The 22,351-nt window shown below is 47.7% G+C and overlaps 1 protein-coding gene across 6 annotated transcripts in view; it reads right to left on the bottom strand.

Moving 5' to 3' along the window:
* Positions 1-2,715: 2,715 nt before the first annotated feature.
* Positions 2,716-22,351, bottom strand: part of NUAK1 (NUAK family kinase 1) — a 72,411-nt gene continuing 52,775 nt past the window's right edge. For all 6 annotated transcript variants that reach the window (XM_055328046.1, XM_055328047.1, XM_055328049.1 and 3 more), the window contains 4 exons: positions 20,610-20,675; positions 11,198-11,317; positions 9,041-9,173; positions 2,716-7,335 (listed from right to left, as the gene is read on the bottom strand). In XM_055328046.1, coding sequence (XP_055184021.1) covers positions 6,182-7,335; positions 9,041-9,173; positions 11,198-11,317; positions 20,610-20,675 — 1,473 coding nt within the window. In that variant the 3' untranslated portion in view covers positions 2,716-6,181. The remainder of the gene's footprint in view (positions 7,336-9,040; positions 9,174-11,197; positions 11,318-20,609; positions 20,676-22,351) is intronic.

Here is a 22,351-nt window from a genome sequence, read left to right as displayed (position 1 = left end):
GGCTCAGTAAGTTAAGCATCTGACTCTTGATCTCGGCTCAGGTCTTGATCTCAGGGTCATGAATCCAAGTCCTGTTTTGGGTTCTATGCTGGGCATGGAGCCTATCTTAAAAAAAAAATCTATCATCTATCTACCTATCTATCATCTATCTATCTATCTATTATCTATCTATCTATCTATTATCTATCTATCTATCTATCTATCTATCTATCTATCTATCTATCTTCTATGTGTCAAGCCCTGTAGTAGGTATCTTATTTTATTTAATTTTCACAATAACTCTGAAAGTGATGGATTATCTAATGCCATTTTATAGATGAGATATTGAGACCCAAAGGTGTAATTTTGTTTCATTAACTCTGTGTCCCTTCTTTTGGGGGAGCTGCCCTCCCCTGACCTCATGTGGTTCTGAAGGAGCTGTCATTCAAAGATACCACAAGGGTGGGCACATGATCCAGGCAGGCCAATCAGAGCATCTCTCCATCTAGACCCTAGAAGGGGGCAAGAGGGAGACACCTGACCCCAGCAAAGACAATCACACTCCTTCCTTGGCTCATAAATGCTAGGATAGTAAGCATCTCTCCTGACTCTGGGATCACACACTAAGAGTACCTCATAACACTGCCACTACCAGGAGGTAATTTGCTGCCATGTGGAGAGAGCCTGCCCAGGAATGAAACCCACATCCAGGGAGAGTGAGTGAAAAAGAGGCCGATGGCATCTCTTGAACCCCTGGATCTAGCTGTTCCTGAGACATACTCCTTAGACTTCTCAGCTACACAAAGCAATAAATTTGTCCTATTCCTTAGCATGGTCTGAGCTGAGTTTCTGCCACTCTCTATGATAAGAATGAAGTGAGCACCCTATAGAAGCTCCATAAACGTTAGCTTTCTCAATGTTCCTCCTTAAAGTGACCACTTCGCATTAACCTCACCAACCTATCAGTTGCCATGTAAGCCATGCCACTCCAGCCACTCCTGCTTCCTCCCTTACCCTATAGGTCACATTTAGTGCAGTCTCTAGGCCATGCAAATGCTATTCCCTCTATGTGGCCACTGAATCCTGTCTTATTTTCCCCTTTGTTCCTTTAATAGAATTAACAACCAGGATGATTGCCTTGAAACGTCCTATTTTAAGAAGCATTGAATGGGGATCCCGGAGTGGCGCAGCGGTTTGGCGCCTGCCTTTGGCCCAGGGCGCGATCCTGGAGATCCGGGATCGAATCCCATATCGGGCTCCCGGTGCATGGAGCCTGCTTCTCCCTCTGCCTGTGTCTCTGCCCTCTCTCTCTCTCTCTCTCTCTCTCTCTCTCTCTGTGACTATCATAAATAAATAAATAAATAAATAAATATCTACATTCCTTAAAAAAAAAAAAAAAAAAGAAGCAGTGAATGTTGCCCTGTGATGAAAGGACTATGGCTTCCTGTGCATAGTGAGTTTTACACTCAAGGCAACTTCACAGAAATTTTCATTCCTTCTTCGCGGACCCATTAAAGTTGGGTAAATTCATATACCCACCAGATAAAGGAGAAAACAGAGGCACAGAGACTCGAAGCAGTTTGTTTCATAGCAATCAGCAAGTCCAAATCAGAATGGGGATTCTATCCACTGCAGCTCAGCTGGAGACCAGCACAGACGTCCTAATTTGGCAGCCTGCGTCACAAACATCCATTCCCCAAACTTCTACCATACCAGATACCTGGTCATTTCAATCAATTAAGCTCCCTCAAATTGGCTTGCCAGATAAAATACAGGAGGCCCAGTTATATTTAAATTTCAGATAAAAATTTTTTTTAGTATAAGCATAACCCCAAAATTGCATGGGACATACTTATACTAAAAAATTATCCACTGCTTAACTGGAGGTCCTGTGGCCTTATTTCCTAAATGTGACAAGCTCTATCAGATGATCTCCCAGTAGACCAGATAAGAGATTCAAATTACAATTTCTTTGGAAAGTCAGACTTTTCTTGCATGGATCCTGAAACACAGCTATTCAGCAGAAGCATGACTCTAATTTTTGATACTTAGGGTACGATTTGATGTCATTTGCTATTGAGACGGGGATCCAGTCTTACACTATTATTCATCCCTCTTTCTAAGAGTTTCCTGGAGGGTCTGAGATAGGAATAATGCTAAAATGGGACTCAGGATGCCATTTTATCAGAGGCAGAGCAGTGGCCTTCCCCACGGAGAAATACAGCCCGTTGATCTTGAACTCTGAGCCATCAGACTAGCAGTCTGGCTGCCCTGGGAACAGAGGGGGCTGCCCAAGAAGGGAAAGGTAGAGAAAGCTGAACCGTGAAGGGAGAGCATGACTGGTGTTAACCTCCGAAGCTGTCTCTAGTCCAGATTGAAGGAACCCAGTCAATAGTGTCTTCTGAAACCCAGAACTAAGAACATGTCAATCTGGGAGCTATGAGGTAAACCAAGGTGGGTCATAAAATCAGGGATAAAGTGAGGCTGCCAAAGGAGGAGAAGGATAAAGCTGCTGTGCAAAGAGGAGCAGAAAAAAAGGGTCTATAGTTCTGTTGGCTCCTCCTCCAGTTCGGGTTCCAGCTGCATGGCCAGCTACATTTCCCTTTTCAAAAACTTCAAATAAATTCCCATTTTGTGCTGAAGCTAGCTTGGGTGGGTTTCTGTTACTTATGGCCATTCTGTCACTTACTTAATTAACGAAGAGGAAAACAACCAAATAAAGACACAAGGTCCCACTTCAGTTCATTGCAATTTATTTAATTTAAAAATAAAAATGGAAACAAAACAACAACAAAAAAAAAGAAAAACAAAACAAAAATCAGTTTCCAATGAAAATACAAACACTTTGGGTGGTTATCCAGCTTCCCCCCCCCCCATCAGCTGTACTAGGCTCAAACCAATCAAATGACCGAAAACCAATTTTGACCAGAGCCATAAAGCATGTTGCACCAATTAAATTACACCAATATATTATTATAATACCTTTGAAATGCCTTTCAGACCAATAAATAAAAAAAGACAAATTCAAATAAAAAAGTCAACTTTTTATTACCAAAAAAAAATAGAAATTAAATAAAAGTCACAACACGGATTTAAAAAAAAAATGTGCAGTCAAGTTTTTCTCTCTCTCTCTCTCTCTCTTTTTTTTTTTTTTTCTCTTCTAGGAATGATACCATGCCAGTAAATCCCTACAGAACATTTCCAGTTTGGCAATAAGCAGTCGATCATTCACATTTGTACTCAAGACCAGGCCATGGCAACATTCCCCTGAATTTCCCCCTGAAAAGCGCTCCCCATCATCTGAAGAAGCAGCACCTTTTAACAGGGATGGAAAGTCAGGGAGCGCTTAGATTTTTCATTTCACCCAGGGTCTTGAAGCACGTCCTGAAAACTGATCATGCCTTAAAATTTACCAGTACAAAAGAAGTATAGTTCTACTCCTTTGGCAGATCTGTAAACTAAGACACAGAGAGGCCCATGGAGGCCAGGAAAGGACCAGGAGAGCTAATGTGGAATCTCCTGCTTGGTCCACCGGGTCATAAGAGTGTCTCTCACTTGTAATTCCATGGAAATGAATTAAGCATGACTTTCTTGGTTGGGGATTGGCTGGTAGGGATGATAGGACTTAATCACGAAGCAGGGAAGCTGCATGTTAGGGCTTTTCTCTCTATTCCAGGTTTCTCCTTAAAAGGACAGAGTCAACATGGCATCTAGAATCAGAGGATGTTAGCAGAATGTCAGAACCAGGCAGGGCCTGAGAGACGAGCTAGTCCACCCCTCCAGCCCTCAATAAAGGGAAACCTAAAGCTCCAAGACACTGCAGGTGCCTCAGACCAGCAGCTGGTTAGCAGCGCACCAGGATTCAACTCAGTTCACTTCTGCCTCGAAGTGGAAGACTGTCTTTGCCACAGTCCACTGTCTGGGTTTATTGACAAAAGAGAACATGCATGTGTGGGGTTTTCTGTGGAGGGGAAGATGAGAAGTAGAGTGATTTTCCTTAATAGTGTCATTTTAGAAGGATGGCAAGTATTAAACAGATAGGATCACTTGGCAAAAGGAAAAAAAAAACACATCAACCAGTAGGTTGGTGTTATACCTTAGGCATACGCACAGCTACCAACTAGGCCAGCTACCACGCATGAGGGACCAGCAGTGTGGCAGAACAAATTACATAAAAATGAGACAAGGCATGGGGAGCCCAGAGGTTGTGAGATGCCCCCCCATGCACCCACATATTCCCCACACATAATTTGCTATCTAGATATTTTTTTCCCTTTGAACCTATATTGGAGCTCAGGAAGAAGGTGGAATTGAAAGAAAACAGAGAAGCTTCCCATAACACACCGCACAGCTCAACCTGAAAAAATGCACAAGCCACATCCCCAGAGCTGGTGGCAAGGGGGAGAAATGGAGCCACCTCCTTAAGGAAAGGGCAGTTTCACTCCGACAATTGCCTTCAGGTGAATTCTTTCGCATCTCCCTATAAGCTACAGTCTGTTGGTTTACCCCAAAATACCCCCCAAAACTAGTCTTCCTTATCTATCTTTGTGGCTACCAGAGGTTGACCATCTTGAAACAAGGCTTTCAATTTGCCCAGGCCAGTAGGCTCTGAAGTCATCCCAAATTCCCCAATGAGATCATGAATTCTAAACCCAGTATCTGAAGATGTCCCATTGTGGGACTGACATCTTATCACCTATAATCTGGGTGTCTAGAAGTTAAATCCCTAGTTATGTTACTTTTTATGATAAGAAGTCCTGCTATACCTCTTTCCTGCCTACCTCCAGAACCATCTGGATAGCTTCTGAGGAAATGTTCCCTTTTCTGTACATTTCCTCCCAACCCACTCTCCTCTTTCAACACCTTATTCATTTAAATGGGTGGAACTTTCTTTTCCCCCAAAGCCTAGGACTTCAAACCCATGACAGAAAACCTAGATACAGGGGGAGCACCTTCTGCCTACCTTTCTTTTCCTCATCCAAATATCCCAGCTACCCACTAACTCCCTAGAAGCAAACTCGCCTGCTCCTGCAGATTCTACAGTTGGTGGATGGGAAACCGTCTGCTGTTAGTAAACAGGGTAAATGGTTGAGCCAGTTGCTCTTTTGGAGACTGTGGACAGCATCACATCTGAATCATGCAGGTAAGAACCCAAGAGGCAGCATTCCAGTTAATGATGAGATGTTAAAGAAATCAACAAGTTGCCCCTTTGCTGGTGTGGATCGATTTCCGTTCATCTATGCAGAGACCACAGAGGGTCCCTAGCTCTGTTACACACCAGAGTTTTGACCTCTGATACCACCAGGTTTTTCCCTGTCCATCCTCGGAAGGTTGTGCTGAGGAGCAAGGCAGACATCAGGAAAGAAGAGGCAGACAGCAAGAAGCCCAAAAATGACCATGGGCCAACTCTTAAGTCCTTAGTGGTGTTCAGAGCACTCTCTCTCTGACCCGAGGCCTTGTCTTCCATTCAAGGTAGAGTGGAAAATTAACAAAGGCTGCACTAGGGGCATGAAAGACAAGCATAGATCCCACAGGATGCCTCAACCCAACACTTCCAAGGGCTTGGCCCTATCAAGGATGGCAACCGCATAGCATGAGTGCTACTGCACCCTTCCTGTGCCCAAGGCAGCCACTGCTATTCAGTCACAGCACTCCTTCCCCCAGTGCTCAGGCCTCTCCCCCAGCACACCCAGCAGCCACTATCAGTCAATCACCCATTCAAGTTCACGTGGCTGAACTCTACTTGCCAACCCCATGCAGTCAGACCAAGCCTGCTAGTGCAAGGAGGGAAGCAGTGAAGTCTGAGCTCACCCAAGGCAGATGGCCCCAGCCTCTCTGCCCCTCCTCCAGAAGCGTTTGGACGACTTTTAGGGATCCGTTCCCTTTCCCATATGCTTCCTCCCCATCCTCTTCGTGCTGGCCAACACCACCTCCCCTGGACAGCTGGTCCTCTCGGAGGTGCCACAAAGTAAATGCCAATTAGGACCCCAATTCAGAATGGCAGTTGGCAGGGCTGGCGGAGTGCCCACTTCTCCCTTTTAGGTGCCGGCTCAAGCAGGCAAACTTGGCCGAGCATGACGGCACCCAGCCGTTTCTTCAGTCCATGGTCGCTGCCAGCAAAGAGGTACCCAGCCCGCTCGCACAGGGTCATGGGTCCCGCTCCTCCCCGAGCCCACCCACAACCCAGCCCCGCCCCGGGCAGCTAGTTAAGCTTGTTGCAGATCTCCAGCGCTTTCTTGTAGACCTGAGTCACATCGTCCATGTCCATGAGGAGGGAGAAGCTGCTGTCTCCCAGCCGGTTCCGGTACCGCTTTAGGTACTGGGGTCGCGGCCGGTTCTGGAGCCCCTCGAAGTCCTGGATCTGCAGGAAGTTCTCCGCGGAGACGCAGCTGCGCAGGCGCTGGCGGGCCGGCCGGTTCTCCTGCAAATCCAGCAAGTCGAAGGAGTCGCTGGACAGGACGCTGTCATCGCTGATGACGCTGGAGGGCCGGCTGTAGCTCCGGGAGAGGCCCTCGGGGGGCGCGCCGGGCTCCAGCAAGGATTCCAGTGTGGGCACATCGGGGCTGCCCAGGGCCGGGTCCGTGCTCCCTGCCGAGTACTTGCTGCTGTGTTTCAAGATGCCCTTCCTGCGGCAGGAGAGGCCGAGGACGGGCCCCCGGGCGGGGTCTGGGGGGCTGGGGGAAGGGAGGCCGCTGCCCGGCCCGTCGTGACTGTCCAGCAGCTCCGAGGACTCGCTGCGCTCCGGCGACGAGTAGTAACCCGACTCTCGCTGCTGCGTCTTCTTGAGGATGCCCTTCTTGGGCATGGTGGCCGACTGCTTGGGGCTGAGCTTGCCGGGCACGTCGGCCTCGGGGGAGCTGGGGACGGCCACCCCGGTCCGGCACACGTCGGGCTCTATCTTGAAAGCAGACGGTAAGGCGGGGCTCACCACACCTTCGATGAAGCCCGTGCTGTGGGAGCGATGCTCGCTGTTGCTTCGCTTCTTCAGGATCCCTTTGGGCCTCTTGGAAGTCAGCTTATTCGGGCTCTCCGGCACCGGGTCCTGGCCAGACTGCGCGAAATCATTCTCTTTCTTGGACTTCTTCAGTGACCGCTGGCGCTCCAGCATGACCTCAGAGGCACCGGGTTTGGCCAGGCCCTTGATTTTGGCATCGGCCTCAGCCTGCAGCCCCGTGGACCGGTGGTGCCAGTCAATGATGCGAGCCAAGAGCGGGGACTCAGAGTTGTGGAGGGCGTCGCAGTCACAGACGCTGCTCTTATAACCCCAGTTCACCCACCAGTGGTTGGCAATGTCCTCGATGGTGGCCCGGCGGTCGGGGTTCACCATCAGCATCCACCGAATGAGTCCTCGAGCGTCTGTGGCACGAGAGAAAAAGAATGATGCATCACATGGAAGCCTTTGGCCTTGATGGGGGCTGACACTGCAGGAGTGATATGATATTTCATATGCATATGAAAAAATATATATGCATATACATATGTATTCTTATGCACAGAATCTGTGTTATAAATTCTCCTGCTCACTAAAATGTATTTGTAGCCCCAAAACCAATACCCGGCCACTCTCCCTATCATTTGCTTACATTCACAAAGCGGCAAATAATTGGAGTTACCCGCAGCATGTATGCATGTTCCCAGCTGAGGTGGAAGGAGGTGATAGGGCCCTGTCTTCTTGGTTCCACTCTCCTACTGTAAACAAATGTACTTTTCACAGCCTGTCTGGTCCATGTTTTTCACATTTCTGTCCTTTCTGTTGGTGATTTTGCTGTGTAAAATGGCCCCCCAGCATAGTGCTAAAGTGCTATCTCTGGTTCCTGAGTTAAGGCTGTGATGTGCCTTTCAGAGAAAATGCCTGTGTTAGATAGGCTTCGTTCAGGTAGGAGTCATAGCGCTGTGGGCTGTGAGTTTGATGTGAATGAGTCAACAAGACATTTTAAATGAGGTGTCATTCAACAGAAATATACATGAAATGAGGTCATATATTGATCAGCTGACACAAATATTGTGACCAGAGACAGAGCCCTGTATTTGCCCTGGGAGCAGTGCTGCTTTGTATTCACTAACTCAGTGTGCATAGCAACTTTGCAGGACATAACCGCCACAAAGGATGAGAATCAACTGTGTGTGCATTCGCATGCGTAGCGTGTCTATATACAAACATCTGTGTTAACTATTTTCCAAAGAGGGCCACCTGGACATACATGCTCTCCATCCAGTTTCCTATCAAGAGATGGAGCTTATGATCTCGGTTGCTTTGACCCATAGAACATGGCAGGAATGGCATTATCTGGCTGCCCAGCACATACATTAAGAAAGCCTGGAAGCCTCTTCCTCCTCCACCGTAGAGCCCCGAGCTGCCATAGAAGATGTCCGGGACTCCTCCTGGAGAGAGAGGCCTAGAGAGGCACCTCATGGAGAAGGAGCCCACAAGGAGGAGCACGGAGCAGCTGTCCCACAGCCAGACCCAGCCCAGATGCCATCTGAATGCAACAGTAGGAGAAACACAAGTAAGGCCAGAGGAGCTCTAGCCAACCCAGGGAATGGAGAAATGTGGTACCTAGCTGTTTAAACCACATGATTTATTCAGGGCGGTGGGCGATAGAGTTGTTATAGCAATAAATAATGCAACAAGTGCCCATGTGCCATGCCCCTGGCTGGGAGCTTAGTAGTGAAAAAGAGCAATTGCCACTCTCATGGCACTCAGTCTAGTGAAGGTGGTTTATATGACCACATGGACTAGGAAGGATTTCATGTGATATCTCTTCCAGTGGAGAAACTGAATCCAAATGGTAAGGAACTTGCCCGGGTTCACATAGCAAGCAAACAGGACTCCTAGCCTGCCTGTTGTAGAGAACATTTGTCCTTGAAATTCTATTCGGGAAGGTTTTGGCAAAGCATCCTAGCAAGCTGGCTTTGCCGGTAGGCAAAAATCTGGAGAGAAAAAGAAGAGGAAAAGCAGGAGACTCCTTACAGAACTTAAAAGGAAGCAGAACGAACCTGTGAGCTTCAGCAGGTAAACCAACCACTCCCACTCAACCTCTGACCCTCTAAGGGCACGCACCTGACGGCTGCGTGGGCTCCCGGTACTCTCCACTGCTGATCTGCCGAATGAGGTTTTTGTGATCAAAACCATCGAAGGGCATTGTTCCATAAACGAGAGTGTAAAGCAACACACCCAGGGCCCAGCTGTCCACCTGGAGCAGAGACAGGACACACAGGAGCTCAGAAGCAGGTTCCGGGAGGCCTTCCGGTCCATTAGCATCACAGCCTGTGGGCAGCCACCCCCGACGACACCAGGAACTGAATTTAGCACCTGGTAGACAGGATCCCAGCACAGCCTGACAACTAATATGTGGTGCAGCTGTGCGCTGCTTCTTCAGTGCCTGACCTTCCCATTTCAGAAACCAAGAGTCTCAATCTATAGAAGAACTTTCTTAAAAAGATTATCTTCTTGGATCCTCAGTATGATGTTGTGAAACAGGTAGGGCCTGAATTATTTTCAACCCCATTTGACAGATGGGAATACTGAGGCATAAAAAAGCTAAATGATTTCTCCAGACCCCCTCCTTGCCTCCATGATGGGTGCAAGACTGGGACACGGGGCTCTTCACTCTGCGATTCCAGGCATCGGTTCCTTCTTGCACCTTATTCAAATAGATCCGGGGCTGCAAACCCAAATGCTAACAAGAGCCAGCCGTGCAACAGCCATGAACAAAGCAGGAGAGAATGTGGGATACACCCAGGAGTGCTGGGGACAGAGACAAACTGTAGGATGCGTGGACCCACCTCAAACAGGCAGCCTCGCCTTGGCTAACTGCTGCCACACAGCAACGCAGGCCAGGCCCAGCACTGCCAGATCCTTTTGAGAAGTCAGAAACCAGACTGTTATGTGGTATCTCCTAATTATTAAACGTTTAGTTCATTTGCCTTTAGAAAGACTAATGCGGCCAGATAACGCAGGCCTGCTGGCCAGATCACAAGCCACCAGCTTAGAACCTCAGGGAGATCATCTAAGATCAAAGAAACATTCATTACCTACGATAAATGTACAATGTCAAGTTTCTAGAGTCTTGTAAATTGAATCCAATGCTCCTCCCTTACATTCTTATTTTAGAAAGACTTTCTCTTCACTGCAATTGGTAGAGGCACTTGGCACCCTTCTCTTCACCCTCCAGCCCTGCCTTCAAACACTCTTAGACAGATAAATATTTGGAGGGAAACATTTCAACTCACTGAGCGGCTGCTATTTAAAGGATAAGGAATGGATGAATTTCTCTGTAAAGAGAACTATCCTTTTAAAGAGAATAATCACTCACAACTCACCCATTTTCAAAATAACATTTTCACATACACATCTCTTACAGTGGCCCTGAGAGATTTAGGCATATAAAGAAATGTATTTCTTGTGCACTAGAAGGTGTAATGAAAACTGTATTTCCTTAGAAGAGCCTGGTTTGAGTGTCTGCCTCTTGGTTTCTGTTCAGTCGTGATGTCATGGGGTCATGACAAGCCCGTGTTGGGCTCTGCATTCGGCTTGAAGTCTGCTTGGGATTCTCTCTCTCCCTCTCCCTATGCCCCTCCTGCTCATGCTTGCTCTCTCTCTCAAATAGATGTATAAGTCTTAAAAAAAAAACCACTCTGTATTCCTTTAATCAAAGGTATATACTATCAAAAATGTATGCAAAAAATATTTATTGCATAGTTAGGGGTTTTGGGTTTGGTTTTTGGTTTGTTCCAACAGAGAAAAACTGAAAACAATCTGTCTAATTCTAGGGACATAATTAAATTATGGTATTCATACAATAAAATATTATGTCATCATCAGAAACCATGTTTTAGGTAATCACAAACTCCAAAAATGTCACAATATAATTTTAAGCCAATAAAAGGCCACGTACACATAGGTATACACGTATGTATAATGATTGCAATTTTTTTTTAAATGCAGAGATCAACACTGGAAAAAGGTCTAAAAGAAAAGTCACAAAAATATTACATGGTTATCTCTTGAGGGGAGATTACAGGCTACTTTATTTTCTGGGTTTTTCAAATTTTCTTCCAGGTGTCTATATTGTGGCTTTTATAATCATATAGTGAAAAGCTTTCTTTGCTTGCTTGCTTTTTTGTTTGTTTGAAGTATTTCTTAGATCCACTTCTTGCCCTCCTTCCTTCCTTTCCTCCTGCACCCCACCCCCATACATAACAGCAACATGCTCACCTCTGGCCCCCGGTAAGGTCTCCCATTGACAATCTCAGGAGAAGCGTAGAGTGGGCTCCCACAAAATGTTTGCAAGAACTTGTCCTTCTGGTACAGGTTGGAAAGCCCAAAGTCAGCAATCTACAAAAGAGAAGCAAGACTCAGAGAGGCCCATTAGCGTTCTAGAGTGTGCCCACGGTAGATCATGTGAGCACCCGGGCACCGGGGTGTATGTGCTGCCTGGGTCACCATTTTTTCCTCCAGTCTTCAGTCTTTATAAAAGAACCAGTCCACAGGACAGGGCCAGTGACTCCCATCTGCAGTCCTGGGCATGTACAAGATCAGCCATATCTGTGCAGTACATTCTCTTGCTTACTCAAAACTGCTCCTTGCATGGACTTGACTTTCACTTCAGTTTGGACCTGCCCTGAGAAATATCCACACAATCACAGGCTTGGCATTCCTGACGCATACAACAGTGCACAAGTAGTACCATCTGTAGCCTACCTAAAACCACACGGCACCCACAGGGACTTTGGAAAACCCTGAGCAGTGCCAATGATACCACCTACCTTTTCATCCACCTCCACTCTAACCAGAACTCTAGTTTGCCAATGCATGACCCTAGAGGAAGTGGACCCAGAGTCCTGGATTCTGAGTCACCATATACCAGCCCAAACTCTGTTACTAGCCATCTATGTGACAGGGAGCAGGCCCCTTAGCTACTCTGAGCCTCAGCATAGCCACCAGAAAATGGAAACCCAGGATCTTTTCCTGTTCTGGATCGCAGGATTATTGTGAGGGAGGATGGGAGAATCAATCAATCAATCAATCAATCAAGATGAGACCATGAATGTAAACCTTTAAGTCTTTAAATTCCACACAAATGTTCTACCTAACTCTGCTTCTCTTATGTTGCATATCCCTTGGAATCACTCCTCTGTCTCCTGGTTTCTTGAAGCATTTTACTCCTTGTCCTTCATGCCAGCACTCTTCCCTGTGTATGCGTGTGCATAAATATATATAATCACATATATATACACATCACATATATACGTTATATATGTCCATATACACATATATAGAATATATAAACATATGTACACATGTATACACATACATGTATACATAAATAATAAATTCTCCTTGCCCATTAGACTCTGAGTCCCGTGAGGCAAGTGGCATGTGTCACATTTTCCCTCATCTTTGTGTCATCCACTGCTTAGCACCTGCCCCCCCCAATACTTTTCACGTAAATAGGCAAATACTTTGAAAAGCACAAGATGGTTAATAGAAAATGCAGAAGAAGGGCAGCCCTGGTGGCTCAGCAGTTTAGTGCCGCCTTCGGCCCAGGGTGTGATCCTAGAGACCTGGGACCGAGTCCCACGTTGGGCTCCCTGCATGGAGCCTGATTCTCCCTCTGCCTGTGTCTCTGCCTCTCTCTCTCTGTGTCTCTCAGGAAGAAAAAAAGGAAAGAGAAGAAAAGAAAGAAAGAAAGGAAGAAAGAAAGAAAGAAAGAAAGAAAGAAAGAAAGAAAGAAAGAAAGAAAGAAAGAAAGGAAAGAAAGAAAGAAAAGAAAGAAAGAAAGAAAAGAAGAAGAAGAAACTTAGTCACCACGTCTTTACTGAACCACCTCCAAGTACTAGGCACTGTTCTGAGCACTTCACCCTCTCTAATCTAACCCCACCTAAAGCCCATTTACACAACAAAGCGAGTGTACTTCAAGCCACTGAACTGTACAGCTAAAAATGGTTAGGATGGCAGATTTCATGTTACGGCTATTTTGCCACAATGTTTTAAGCCGATCAGGAAAGTGAGGTTTAGGGAGATGTGGTGACGCATCTCAGGAGAGCTGACTAGGAGGCGGCCTTGTAAGGCCGGGCCTGCAAAGCTCCCGTGCACCGGGCACACAGCACTGCCCCGGGTGACCTGCAAGCTTCCCTCCAGCCTTCCGATGAGACACCAGGCTTCTGCCATTCCCAAGCTGATTTCCATTTGCGGCTGAGCGATTCACATGCCCAGAGTGCAGCCCAGCCCCAGTGGCGCTGAGGCTCTGTTTTGAATGCAGCCCCAGAATAAGCCTATTTTCTAAAAAGTCGCCCCTGAATGAATGAATGGAATGCCATTGAAAGCAGCTGGTGTATAACCGCCCTCAGAAAATGCATTCTCTGGGCTCAGATTGCATTTAATTGCCCTGAATTCCACTTTCTTATCAAGGCCTCTCATTCGCTTGCAGGAAGTTGGTTGGAAGCTTATGAAGTGTGCCCTGTCCATCAGAAAAGGAAGGGAACGGCCACAGCCCCAGAGCATGTCCCGAAGTCCCAGGGCTTCATCCTTGGCAACCGCAGCCAAGGCGATGCCCAGACACTGCACAGTGTGCGTCCCGAGGAAAATAATCCCCTTCCCACCCCTCTATGTCTGTGGCTTCCAAATACACACACACACACACACACACACACACACACACACTCACGGGCGCATGCGGATCTACCACCACAGCGTGCAGATCCCTGCATGCACACACGCACACACAGCGGAGTGCTCCCCGTCTGGGCGCCCTCGCTCTCCGTGCAGCCGGCCTGAGAAGTGTGTTTATGTTAAGGCCCACTCCCATCCCCACAGACTGATGTTTATCAGCCTCTCCCAGTAAAACTGTCATTGCAGCTGACAGAAGATTAATAGAAATGTAGATTAGTCCGTGTTCTTGGCACTTCAACGGAAAAGAAGTATTAATCAAAACACACACACTCTCGCACACATGCACACACGCATCACCGTTCTCAAACCTTGAACCACCTACACTGGAGCTGCAGCTCTTAGATTTCACGCCCTATGGAAATTCTATCGACTATAAGAGCGGAAATGGCCACTGGTTATAAAACTTCTCAAAACCTCAGTTTCTTATCTGTAAAGTGGAAGTAAGAACAGCAGTGACCTCCAGAGTGTTGTTGCAAAAATTAAATGAGAAGTATGTCAAATGCTTACAACCGTCATTGGCACAGAGTTGGGCCTCAAGATATATTTGCTTCCCACCCTTAAATCCGTATAGTAGCTTTATCAACTTTCACGATACTTAAAGCAACACTGATTTTCCATTTCAGGTAATTACTTCAGGCTTCTTTCTCAAATAAATAGACTTTACAGAAGGAAACTGAACTACATAAAAATATTAAGTAAAAGATATGAGGCCAAAGGCAAAAGCCAAGAAAACAATGAAAGAAAAAAATTTGAAAAAGCTGAAATTTTGAGAAACAGTGATAACAAAACAAAAATAACAATTAAAATTGTACTTTGCTGACACATGGGTAACCTCTTCAGAAAGACAACTACTCTGCATTTTTGCTGGTGATGGGGTTGTCTACCTGCCCCATACAGGCTCAAAATCATGTCCCCATGCTGGGCTGGTGTCCCACATAGCTTGGGCTCTGGAAAGGAATGGGAGAAGCCAACATTCAGGTCCTTAATTTGGGGGAGTTTTTTGTCATCACCAAGCTGTTCTAGAGGTGTGCCCCGCTGGATAAAATTCAGAGTTAGAAAGATGAGGTAGGAAGTGATTATCTACATTTATAAACAGCCTCACTGCAACCTCCATGCACCATGAAGACACTGAGCTGAGTGGAGCCAGGCAGGTAAGAGAGGGTAAATACTCCACAGGTGCACTTACACGAGGTACCTGCAAGGGGAGGGGAGGGAGTGGGTGGGGGGGTTAACCTCAGATCTCTGTGGATAATCACTGTGAGCTTGCCGATGAAAAAGGAAGTAAGTACCTGCTTACTGGTGGGTAAACGCTGAAAATACTGATGAGGTCGATAATATAAGCGACGGGCTGACGGTCATTTGCAGTGTCTAAGAGGAAGTGCCATGGACTGAACAGATTGGAAGACCGGGGGCTAGCCTTGGACCCGGCCCTCCTGGGTGATGGGCAGGCTCTGTAAGTGACTCAGTCTCCCCATCTGCCAAGTGGGAATAATAATAGAACCCACCTCAGGAAGCTGTGTGGGGACCAAAGAACAGGCACGAAAAGCCCTTGGAACAGTCCTAGTCCTGGCAACTCTAGAGTACAGCAGTCATGGCACAGCTGGCGATTGGTCTGCTGAACAATTGTCTGCTAAGAGCCAATGCCCACTAAAGCCCAGGGAAATTATCATCTCCCACTTCTGGAAGAGGCATGCCCAGAGTGAGAGGCTGCCCCGCACAACGGGACAAGTAAAGGATGCTGGTTTGAGGGCTTGGGTTCAAATCCCAGCCCTATCTCTTACCAGCACTGAACTTAGGTGGTGACAGACCAGCAGCTTTAGCACCAGCTGGGAAATGACCGCCCCGAGCAATCTGGGGAAGCTCTTTACTGAGGGCACCTCCAAGAAGCAGCCTCTCAGGGGACGTTAACGAGCAACCCGTCATGACTCACCACACATTCGACACAGGCATCCCTATGTGGGTGCTCTGGCCACTGCGGCCCAATCTGCCTGGCCATCAGCCACCATCAGCACTTGGAGAGTCCCTTCCAGGAACAGCTGTCTACAAGCTGCCTACAGCTTAGACTGAAGCAAGAACCAAAAAAGTGTCCTCGTGTGATGTTCTCTTAGGTTTGGGGCAAATGTGGATGGTAGGCGTAGAGGGTAGAATTGATAAGACACCTGGCCTTCTTAGTCGAATGGCCTTAGGTTTGCAGCCAGGCCTGTTGCTAATATTAGCTGCGGGAACCTCCCCATCCATAAAATGGGGATAATCAGACCCACCGCAGTGGGGACATTCTGAGAGCCAAATGGTAGAAGGCATGGAGAAGGTCCGCATGGGGCTCAGGCTGTCTGCAGAGGCTCAGTGAGGGTTACTTCCTTTTTGCCTCCGTGTCCTATTCCCATGCTTGCTGCTCCTTCCCTGTAGAAGGCTGTCAGCACATTTCTTTCTATCAAACTCCCACCCATCCTTCAAAACCTAGTTCAATCACCACTGCCTCAGCGAAGGCATTGTTGGTCCATTTGTAGCTAACAGACCCACCGCTTCCAGAACACATGACACAGGGCACCATGAGGCACATAGCAGGGCCACTGGCCCTGCCAAGAAAGGAGGATCAGTGAAGGTTTCCTGGAAGAAGAAGCAGTCAAGCTGAGACTGAAAGGAGGGCCAGGCGAAGAGCAGTGGGAACAGTGCACCAAGCACAGGGAACCATGTGTGCAAAAGCCACAAAGCCAGAGAGAGCTCCATGGGTTTGAGGACTGAGTCCTACACAAGTTGTCTTTCTCTGACCACCCTGGCTAAAACGGCACCTGCAGCCTCCCTCCATCCTCACTCTGCATGGATTGTCTTCACCACCAGACAATTATGTTCTGTATTTATTTGTTTGCTGCTTGTGTCCCCAACTGGAATTCAAAGTCCACCAGGGCAGGCACCTCGTCTTCTGCATTCACCTCTGTATCCCTCTCCTGGTTCCTTGTTACTGCCAGTACCACAACCGTAAGATTCCGAGTTCCAGAGGACAAGCACCTGGCTGGCTGGTTCACTGTTAAGTCCCAGCATCCAGCACAGGGCCAGATGCACAGTGGGAACTTAGTCAACGCCGTAGCCCAGTAGGTACTGCCCTCAGAAGACCGGGCTGCATAGGTGCAGAAATAGACGAGTGAGTGCAGGCGTGCAGAGGATACTCACGTATACACACACACAACCATAAATGGATGAACAAACAAACCAATGGATTAACTAATGCACGAATGCAGAGTTCTCACATGCATATAATCAAAGCCCAGAGGCCATATCCCCAAGCCGCCCCATTTGGCCTTGTTAAGCCTCAGAGATTTCCAGCTCATCTTAGCCCTGGGCATTCAAAGCTTCTTTTCTTGTCCGCAGCAGCAGCATTTCCATTGTCATCAGGGGCGACAGGCCATTTCCCCTATGCCCCTCTACTCTGAGTCCTGGGAGCTCACCAAATTCCCAGCCCTCTTTGAGGAGGCAAGCTGACCCTAGTGTTTGGACCTCTTCTTATTGTTAGACATTTTTACAGGACCCTTCTATGGGAATTGCCGGCATTCCATTCTCCCAGAGAGTGGGATGTGAATCTGGCCCATTTTTATTAATTGCAAATTAATGCTATGCTGGGTGTCTATTTTAGTAGACATAGGCTTACTCCACAGAGGCTTTAGCAGGCTTCTCCGAAGTACGGAATGCAACCCAAAGAAGCACATTGCTCTCATTTTTTCTGCCAGCAGACTATGTGAATATTTTTAGAAGCCACGCCCTCTCGCGCTGCCCAGATAAATAATTTCCAATGCCAGATGTGCTCTTTGCAAATCAACATCAGGCAGAGAAGAGGGGAGGAACGAGTTCCATGGCTCACACAGTGACATGTGACAAGTTTAAACCAGTAGCATTTTTATAGCCTTCCTGGGCAAAAGGCCCCCACCCTTGGGATACGGAAGATGGAATCACACGTACCTAGAGAGGCACCAGAGGGGGCTCCAAGAGGGACCTGGCTGCTCATAATCCCTCGGCTTTCTCTCCCAGGGTCAGATGCTAATGCCATGCGCTTTTCTGAATATGGAGCCCAGCATGTGGCCATGTGTCTGCTGCCTTTGCCACCAGTGTCCTTTCTAAATATGTTTCCAGCAAAATGCTGAGTCAGGAAGAGCGCGGCAGATACAGTCGGAAGATAAATCAACATCAGCTGAAATTTTTAAAAACTGTTGGAAGTGCGTGTGAGATGATGAAAGAGAATTTGTCCAGAAGTCAGTCATGGGAGTTCTCATCCTGGCTGTCATCCCTTCACCCCAAACCCAAACAATTTAAGGGTACCTACTGTGTGGTGAGGGCTGGGCCACACTCCAAGGAAACGGAGACATAGGAAGCCCACACTGATTTACCGCGTGTGATCTTGGGTATGTCACCTAGACCTATTGGGCCTTCATCATTCAAACAAGGGCGTTCAAAGATGACCCTCAATGTTTTTCACGCTCTAGGATTCTTAGATCCTAGCAGCATCCCCTGAACAAGCAGAAGGAAGAATGTGTCAGGGAAGGGAAAGGTTTGGTTTCTGTTCGGGTGTGTGTGGGCTTGTGCGCCTGCTTTTCACCCCAGGAAATGCCAAGAGGAAAGATTCTTAAGGAGAAGACAAGGAGAGAAAAAAGTGTGATGGAAAGTTCAATCTTTATAATGTTCTGCGTGTCTGCTATTTACCTATACAGTGGGTGGGAGTGCAGATCAAAGTGTGAGTCCTGGGAGCTACAAGCCCAACACCACTGTTCCATTGCTCATGCAAATGAGCCATTCCCCCAGGCTCCTGCCCCATTGTTCCCCAGCACAATTGCTTTCAGAATTCTAACTATTCTTCTCCTCCATTGGGAAATTCTATGACTCCATAGGAAGCTATGTGCCTTATCACTTCTGGGACTACATCAGGGGACCAAGAGGTCACACTGTCCCACAGAACCCAATCCCCAGGCCAGAGGCTCACATTCCAGGCCTTGTAAAGACTACATTTCATTCTGAGAGCTCCGGGGGCAGGTGGCAGGAAGAATCTGCAGAGAAAGTTACCAGGGTGGATGACACAAACCCTTAGAAATGTGCCCCTCACACCAGAACCCAGTTCTCTAGCCAGGGCCTGGCCAGCCACCACTCTCTAGGGCCCAGGCACCTGCACAGCAGCTGACTCCCTAATTCAGTGTCCTCTCCGATGACCAACTATGTGCGCAGGCGCCTTGGATGCTAAGAACTGAGTGCTAAGTGCTCCTGGTATTGTCTAAAATCCTCATGTTTGCCTTGACTCCCCAGGCACGGGGCACGGCACACAGTAACTGCTCAGGAAATGCTCGCTGAAAAGAATGAACAAAGAGACAACAACCCCCAGAGGCAGAACCAGCATCTCTACTGGACAGGCAGGAAAACTGAAGGTCAGGGGAGTAATTTTTCCAAAATGCTGCCATTAATCAGGGACAGGGTCGTCATTCAAATTCAAACTGCAGGCTACCCAGCTCCAAAGCCACCACTCTTGACTCACTGCACAGTGCTCAGCAGTGTATGAAGCTAAACACGAGGTATCTTAGTCCCGAAAACAAGCCTGTGAGCATCACTGTTACCCCTGATTTATAGTGACAGAAACAAGATGAAGATGTTTTCCCAAAGGCAAGCAGCTGGAAAGCCACACAGGAGGGGATTTTCTGACTGCACAGCCAGTGCTTCCGCTAGAATAATCCAGAAAAGGAGAAACTTTGAGATCCTCCTTCCTGATTCTGGAAAGAACCACTTTGACCAATTGTTTCCTCCTCACTCTACGGCCTAACACAGAAATAAACTGCCACGGTCAACTACTGGCAAAAACGTGAGGTCATCCTGACATGACTTCAAGGGTCCTCTCAAAGGACACTAGTAATTCACAGTTGTGCCATGATCTGCAAACAGAATAGGAACGCCAAGCAAGGAGGTAGTCCCTATGCTGCACCCCCACCACCGAGGACCACAGCAACCAGAAAAGGGGACAGTGAGAGGTCATTCCCATGCTTTGTCTGGGGACCAAGGATGAAGTGCTCACGTCACCAGCGGCCAATTAGAGGGATCCCCCGGTGTCGGGAGGACTGAGGCCATTTCATAATGAAACCCATGCAGCGAGCTCCGTTTATTTTGAAACCGTATTTGCTTATTTTGCAGACGTGATCAAAAGGACATTCAGAGCACTCCGCAGGAGGCACTTGAACCCTGAGGGTCAGGAGAGCTTGCTTCAACTCCAGCGGCAGCCAGCAAAAACACTGTATGGAAGTAAAGCCCGTCACTGGATGGCATGCTCCTTCCCAGCAGCTCAGGCCACCAGAGTCAACCTCCCAGTTCCACGGCTGGTTTGGGGGACAGGAGGGCTGGGAGGGAGAAGTACGAGGCATGGCATTGCAGTGACAGAAGAGTGGCAGGGAGAAGGCTCCAACTCTTACCCAACCTGGGGCCCTGCTGGCAACTCAGACACACAGGGGCTCAAACCCCAAGTCCACTAGTTACCGTTGTGTTACCTCGGGTTGGTTACTTAACTTCTCTGTGCCTGGCTTTCCCTATCTGCAGAATGATGCAAATAACAGTGCCCACCTCAGAGGGTAGTGAGGATTCAATGTAAGTGATACCAGGCAGACGTGACATGAACTATATAGGCCGTATGTCATTGTTGTTAAGTATTTTTCTGGTGATGATTGTAGATTCCAGGCTTCCTGAGGACAGTATTTTAATCACCTTTTTATGCCAGCGTGAAGATCAATGTCCAGCACGTAACTGGAGGTCGATCAACACTGGTAAAACTTATGCGTTGGACCTAAACTGGGGTGACTCCCTGCACTGCCTGCCAGGGCAGGACGTGGCCACCTGACTGGCAGCCCGAGGCTCCTGCAGCACACTCCTCCCTCCCCCCCCGCCCCCCAGCTGCGGTCCCCCAGGCCCTGAGCATCCATCAACCAGGCCAGAGCTTTACCTTAATATTGCAGTTGTCATCCAGCAGGATGTTTTCCAGCTTCAGATCCCGGTGGACCACACCATTCTGAAATGAGAAGACAGAAGGAGCGGGAGGGTGAGCAAAGGGAAGTATCTGACAGATTAAAGAAATGTGCCAGCCCGGTGGTCTCTGCCTCCATCCTTCAGGGCTTCTGTCACTGTCATGAAGCTCCCTGCCAGCCAGCGACCAGCGACAGGGGAGCATTAGTCACTTGCTGTGTGGTTAAGGGAAAAATGACTGGAATCCATTCTCCCCCAGAGCCTGTAAAACAGCAGGGGGATTCTTTGTCGGAATGTAATTCCACTGTGTGAACGCACTAGAGTCGCAGGCAGCGGCAAACAATGTCTGTCTGTGAGCTGTGCTTCCCAGGGAAGAAGCAGATTTCTCTGCTGGAGATTCAGAATGTGGGGCTCATAGGCCTCGCTTGTCTGTCTGCCTGACTGTCCCCTGCAAGGCTCACTCAATCTATTATTCAGACCCATGAAGTTAATCCAGATCTGTCCAGAAGGTAACAAGAAGCCCCATGGGCATTTCCTGAGCAGCTGGCTGGAAGGGAAGGTTCTGCAAGTCCTTCTCTGCTCAGCTGGACTCCCGGGGGGGGGGGGGGGGGTTGAAGGAGGAAGGTGGAAGGGGCCAATGAGACCTAGCCACTGGGCTGACCCCAGCCGGTGGCTGCCGACCCCTGTGACCTGTCCATTCAAGCAAACTCCAGCAAATCTGGGAGCTGACCTGCACTGACAGGCCAGCAGCCTGCTGCTGAGGCTGAAAAGGAGTCATGAACCAACAGGCTATGGGGTCTATACCACAGGAACAACTGGTGTGCACCATTCTTTATATAACCCAGTGATCTTTGCAGCGGGGGAGGTGGGGGTTGGACATGGACAGGGGTAGAACCCAAAGAACCAGCCACATTGAGCTGCGCAAACAGCAAGGAGTAAGTTTTCTTATCTTTCCACATAAAGAACATCTGCAACAGAAGCTGCTCTTTTAAGCAAACCAACTGGTTAGAACATCCCTGTCTTTCAATCAAGATTTTTAGTTCAGAATCTGCATGTTTATAGTTGGTGCTTTATTGTTTGTTTTCCTTTCCATGCGACAATTCCTACTATCTCCAAAAGCACCGGCTGAAGAAATGAAAGCTCTATTTCTGCTACTCTTTTTCTAACGCAAACCTTCAAGGATGTGTTTTGAATTCAGAAAGACACAAACCAAGGCTCCCAGAAGAAAGATATAGAATATAAGATCCCCAATTCCTTCTAGTTTTAAATATTGGGGGCAGTTTTTGGTTTATGTTATTACATTCCTAGTTTTCAGAGTAAGATGGAATGGATCTGCTAAAGCCTCATTCATACAAAATCCCAAGTATTCACACACCTCAAATAATGAAAATATGATCTGTAGTATTTTATGCTGATGCCTGATGATAAGGTACAAAATACTGCATTGACCTAAGTCATCAGTGCCTTTTGAGCCCGCAAAGGTAAGTCCAATAGTGTTCTCATGGATTAAGGATTTTACATTTGAATATCTTATAGTAACTTACGGAGCCACTCTCAATTAACCAGAATATTTAGCAAACCAGGAGACTCCAGGCTGCAACCACTGAATGAAGAAGCTGACTCTATTTTGGATGCTATGTGGGATTCAAGTCACTCAAAGTGAAAGACACTTCCAGGTGTGACCATTCTGAGGGAAAGTACGAGTACAATGGGAATCATGAC

Source organism: Nyctereutes procyonoides, unplaced genomic scaffold (assembly GCF_905146905.1).
Source record: "Nyctereutes procyonoides isolate TBG_1078 unplaced genomic scaffold, NYPRO_anot_genome, whole genome shotgun sequence".
Lineage (NCBI taxonomy): Eukaryota > Metazoa > Chordata > Mammalia > Carnivora > Canidae > Nyctereutes > Nyctereutes procyonoides.
This window is presented reverse-complemented; position numbering and strand designations above follow the sequence as displayed.